The sequence below is a fragment of the Pseudophryne corroboree genome, chromosome 6 (assembly GCF_028390025.1).
Source record: "Pseudophryne corroboree isolate aPseCor3 chromosome 6, aPseCor3.hap2, whole genome shotgun sequence".
Taxonomy (NCBI): domain Eukaryota; kingdom Metazoa; phylum Chordata; class Amphibia; order Anura; family Myobatrachidae; genus Pseudophryne; species Pseudophryne corroboree.
In genome coordinates, this window is record NC_086449.1 from 820296217 (window position 1) to 820301727 (window position 5511).

General features: G+C 45.5%; 1 protein-coding gene across 1 annotated transcript in view; it reads right to left on the reverse strand.

The window, feature by feature from the left end:
* Positions 1-513: 513 nt before the first annotated feature.
* PTHLH (parathyroid hormone like hormone) overlaps positions 514-5511 on the reverse strand; it is a 7449-nt gene continuing 2451 nt past the window's right edge. The window contains exons 3-5 of the mRNA XM_063930623.1: positions 5183-5301; positions 2166-2564; positions 514-995 (exon numbers count right to left, since the gene is read on the reverse strand). Coding sequence (XP_063786693.1) covers positions 986-995; positions 2166-2564; positions 5183-5283 — 510 coding nt within the window. The 5' untranslated portion in view covers positions 5284-5301 and the 3' untranslated portion in view covers positions 514-985. The remainder of the gene's footprint in view (positions 996-2165; positions 2565-5182; positions 5302-5511) is intronic.

Sequence of the window (5511 nt, forward strand, 5' to 3'; positions counted from 1 at the left end):
ATATATATATATCTCGAAAAAAATGGACCGGCACTCTCCTGACTTGCTCTTTAACCCCGGTGCCTTCTGGGACAAACTTGCAGATTCCAAAAGGAGACAGCGGCACTCGAGGATTTTAAATACATGAAAAAAAGTGTATTCAAAGCTTACAGGTATCCAACGTTTCGGGGCTCACATGCCCCTTTGTCAAGGTGTGTACACACCTTGACAAAGGGGCATGTGAGCCCCGAAACGTTGGATACCTGTAAGCTTTGAATACACTTTTTCATGTATTTAAAATCCTTGAGTGCCGCTGTCTCCTTTTGGAATCTATATATATATATATATATATATATACAATATTATACATATCTCCTTGGCTACTGCCCTCTGTAAAGTAACGGTTCCTATAAATAGAGAATACTTTTCCTTTAATACATAAGTGTTTATGAGAATGTGGTTTGTAAATTTGGCCCCAATCGCTGGGGGTTCAGAACCAGACAGGGCTTTTGCTTATTTTGGACACTGGATTTATTACACATTCTGTACAAATTCCACCAGTCGCCACATTCCAAACATGCACAAAAAATATATATAATATAATAAAATATGTTCAATTCAATATAAAAAAAAAAATAAAGTTAAAAAACAAAACATAAACACAGAAGATCTTGGCGAGTTCTGGACATAAAGTGCAACATGAAACGGGATTTGCCAGCAGCACAAGGATTTAAAAAACAAAACAAAAAAAAACACAATAAATACATAATCCAACCAATAAATAAGGGATGGGGGCCGCAAAGGGGGGGCGGCTGTGCAGTATTACAGATGGCGGGAGGAGGACAGCGCTTCGTGGGGTCCGGGGGGGGGGGGAGTATTTACAGGAAATAAATACATAACAATTGTGTGAGTCCAGAATTATCTCCGCTGCGCTCCCCGCTTTTTCTCCGTTTAAAAAATAAAAATAAAATTCTCTTCAATAGAAGTGGAAGCTCCAGTTGAATTGTCATTGCGTACTGTGAAGAGAGAGAGAGAGAAAACAACGGTCAATTAAACCTGTCTGAAATATCTGTAAAATAATCATCAATAACTAATATCATAACAGCCGCACTCCAGCGCAAATGTGGCAGTAGCCGTCCAATCAGGGCTGCGGATACAGTTGCATTCTGTATTGCACAATGGTCCGGCGCGATTTGCAGATTGGCGCCAGCTCGCTATTTCATTTCTTAGCCCTTGCGATACTCATTCAATAACATATAAACATTTGATTTCATCTTCTAAACTGCGCTAGAAGCACTTAACTTGTAATCCGAGGGGTTGCTGTAAATTACAGAAGCTGGGCCATATTAGTAAATAAGCCCCTTTCTTTCATATTCAACTGGATTGCGTGCATTGTGGCATTTACACAGTAACGATAACATGAAAGTGCCAGCGGAGACGTTGGCAGGCCGGACAGACGTCTCCTTCAGTTATACGAGTGCAAACTATATGTTCCCGGCTTAAGCCTTGTGAAAATAAACCGCGCACAAGTCTTTAGAGGAGTAGGAGGCCCAGTGAGCTTCTTCCATTATAGGGAGGTGAGAGAGTGTCACTCTCGGCATATTTGGGGGGAGACGGAATGTCTTGAAATTCTCCTTTTCTCACCAGAATTTGCATCTCGTATTAGACTCAGTGGATAAATAGCTGTATTAGACGTGGTTGCCAGAGGACACTCATCCAGGATGCACTTAAATTTCACCATCTTGCTATAAAATTTGCAGCTCGTTTGGAAAGTGGCAGAGAAGTTCAGCCCACGCGCGGTGGGGAGAGGGAGGATGAGTGCAACATTTAGGTTACAAATCATCACACCATGATTGGGCAGTGTAATAACCTCCCTTCTATAGGGCTGTTGTTTCCATTATTCCTACAGATTCTATATATAAGTGTGAGAGCCACTGAAAGCAATTCAAGCACAGCGGTTCCTTAGACCACAGACCCTTGGACAGTCTAAGAAGAGCGTCTTTCAAATATGGGTCTTTATATATAAACTGGGCGCTATATGCACAATGAGCTGTAACCAATGCAATGCTTCCATTTTCTAAATGGAAATACAGTAGACAGATGACAGCTGTAAGCTGATTGGCTGGTACGGACAACAGCACACAATCCAGCGACTAATACCCAACAATCCATCACTCTGTACTGACCTGATGCCAAGCTCTTCCCACCAAAGCTCTGATCCGGGCGGGTCCTGCAAGCTTTCCAGTGCCGCTCTTTCCCTCCTCTTCCTCTTGTCCTGCTCCTTCCGTTTGCCCGGCTTCCCCTTCTTCTTCTTGCCGGGGATCTTGGGCGCTGGGTCCTTGAAGCTGACGGCTTTGTGCGTCTCCTGCGTCAGGTGACTGGTGACTCCTTCCTCCTCGCCCACAAGACGCAGGGTGTTAAAGTTCTTGACGCTGGGGATGGGGCGCGGCAGTTCATCCGGCACTGCGCGGATTTCCGCCGTGTTCACCCCTTCTATGAGGTTCTGCAGGAAGATTCTGCGTCGGAGCTCCTGCAGCGACCGGCCCTTGTCATGGAGAAGCTGGTGCTCGGAGACGGCCCTTCGTCTAGGAGAAGAAAACATGAGATGTCAATAGCGGAAGAGGCCGGTGGGCACATTGATATCAGAGATAGGCCACCTGCGTCTCCTCCGATGTGGAATGGGCAAGTCCCAGAGTTCCCTGCAGGCCTCTGGTGCAACTTGTTTTTCCAGCAGTGGAGAGAAAAGGGTTGGCCGAGCATGCAGACGTCTATACACACAAATTATATATATATATATATATATATATAAAAACAATATTATCTTATCTTACTGTGGAGATTGAATGAGGTACATCCAATGCGTTTCATCAGTCAGACTTAATCAAGAACCCCTTGATGAAGTCTGATTGATGAAACGCGTTGGTTGTACCTCATTCACTCTCCACACTAAAATAACCTAATTCTCTTATACAAAAAGTTTTTTTTAGCTTCTAAAAACGAACAAACCTTTTTTTACCTTTTACTATTTTTTATTATCTAAATATTTTTACTTTTAAATGTTTTATGGCGTATGTGTTTATGTGGGAATTTTAATGGATCCCTATATGCCTCTTAGAAATAAACTTGTTGCAAAAACTTTTTTAATACAAAGTTACTATCCCCGCCTTTTTTATCATACCGTAGAAATAGTTTTGACCCCTATTCCCCCACACTATATATATATGGCCAAGATAAGCAAGACTATTTGAATCATTTAATTGGTTGAATAAGTCCGTAGAGTGCCGTACCTTTGGATTACATATATATATATATATATATATCTTGGGTGGATTTATTTTTGCAAGCTCACCTGACCTGCAGACTGCAACTGTCTGCATACAAAGCAGCTTGGACTACGCGAGACAGACTATATATAATGTCACGTTATGGGAACTGTAACCCAGACGTGTGAGTTTTACTGCAGGACTCCCCGTGTCCGGCTCGCCGGCATTTGGAGCTGAGTTTGTGGAACTTTAAGCGGAGCTCTGGGAAGCCGTGAATGTAATAACAGATACCGGGGCGTGTTGCGCGGATGTTAGGGATTGTCATATGTGGTTACACAGGAGGTTTTCAAGTGTTTCCACATCTGACGCTCACATCCCGCTGTGCTGTAAAAACCCACGCGAGAGCAAAAGCGTCTCCAGAGCGGCGAGTCCGGAGCGCAGACAGGATTCCAGGCCAATGTCAGCAGACACAACACAGCCGGTCTCATCTCCTGTGTTTACAGAGCTCTGCCTGACCTCAGTACACTTCACACCCCTGCACATACCCACACGGACACACACAATGATAGTCGCCCATCTGACTCTGCACTACATGACTCAGTTTACTACGAATACAAGGTAGACGACCTATAGCGGTGCGCCGGCTGTTGTGGAACTACAGGTACCAGCGTGTCCTGCCGGCTGAAGGTTTCCTGGATTGTTACAGAGTCTCGGGTGGGGCGAGAGCAGATTGCAGTCGACCCCCCGGGGGCTGCTGTCCGCTTGCAGCACTGCTGGGGTGTCTGATCCACTTGCAGACCCCCCTTTGCAGTTTTCCTGGAAGCCAGCCTGGGATATAATACATCATTTATCAGTGCACTGTGCCTGGGGGGTACGGCTCAGCATCATGTGAGTGAGAGGTTCTCTCCCGTGCAGATATATAATTACACACCTCCCGAAGTAGCTGCATGTGCACACATGACTGCTCTCCCGTCACCTCCTATGTGTAATGTAAGGGCTGTCTGACGGAATTAACCTCTAGCACAGTCACATAGGTGGGAAGGGGAATTGTCTAGGGATTGCACTTGCTAGTAGAGGCGCATATATATATATATATATATACAGTATGTGTGTATATATATATATATATATAAAAGTGGGGTGTGGTTCATCAAATCGACAGTGTCTAGGTCGACAATGTTTAGGTCGACCACTATAGGTCGACAGTCACTAGGTCGACATGAATGGAAGGTCGACAGGGTTTCTAGATCCCAAATTAGTGCACCGCGTCCCCTCGCATGGCTCGCTTCGCTCGCCATGCTTCGGGCATGGTGCCTTCGCTCCGCTACCGCTTCGCTCGGCACACTTTACCGTTCCAATCGTAGTCCACGTGGATCGTTAAGTATGAAAAAATTCAAAAAAAGAAAAAAAATTTGAAAAACTCATGTCGACCTTTAGACCTGTCGACCTAGCACATGTCGACCTAGAAACCCTGTCGACCTTCCATCCATGTCGACCTAGTGACTGTCGACCTATAGTGGTCGACCTAAACATTGTCGACCTAGACACTGTCGATCTTCAGACCGGATCCCATAAAAGTGACAGTATGGAAAAGTGAATTAAATCTGACCGTTTTGCAATAGAGGCAGTAGCAGCGTAGGCGGTGGGGCGTCCCGCCGTACACCGCCCCACCATGACCGCAATACGCAGTATATTACCTTATCACACAGCGAGACACCAGCGCATTAGCCCTACAGCGCAATGACGGCACTCACTTCCCACGTACGTATGCGCTGACATATAAGGCGTTCTTAGTAACGGCCACCGTGTACGTACGCGCCTACTGACTAATGACGTAGACTACTGTATATATAAAAACTCATATTCACATGCACACGTACATTATACTGTATATATACACATACACTGCTGAGTTAATGAGGACAGAGGTAGTCTCTTACACTCTGCCGCTGAGCCCTTGCGTCGGTCTCCCATGGGCTGGGAAGGAAAAACTTAAGATGAAGACCGCCAAACTGCAATGTGGAAGGAGGGTCCGCAACATCCTGAGAATAACCGGGACCTGGAGAGGGACGGACAGAGATTGGATTAGATTGGAGGCACTGAGGCACTGAGCGCTAAGCGGCACCACAAGAACAACCCAAAACATATCATCTGCAGACGGAACGTGAGACCCTTGGACCTCAGATCACCGCTAGAGATAATTAGGACCCTGGGCCTAGACACCATAAAATCATCGTCATCGTCATATTACTGCCCCTACAACCAGGGG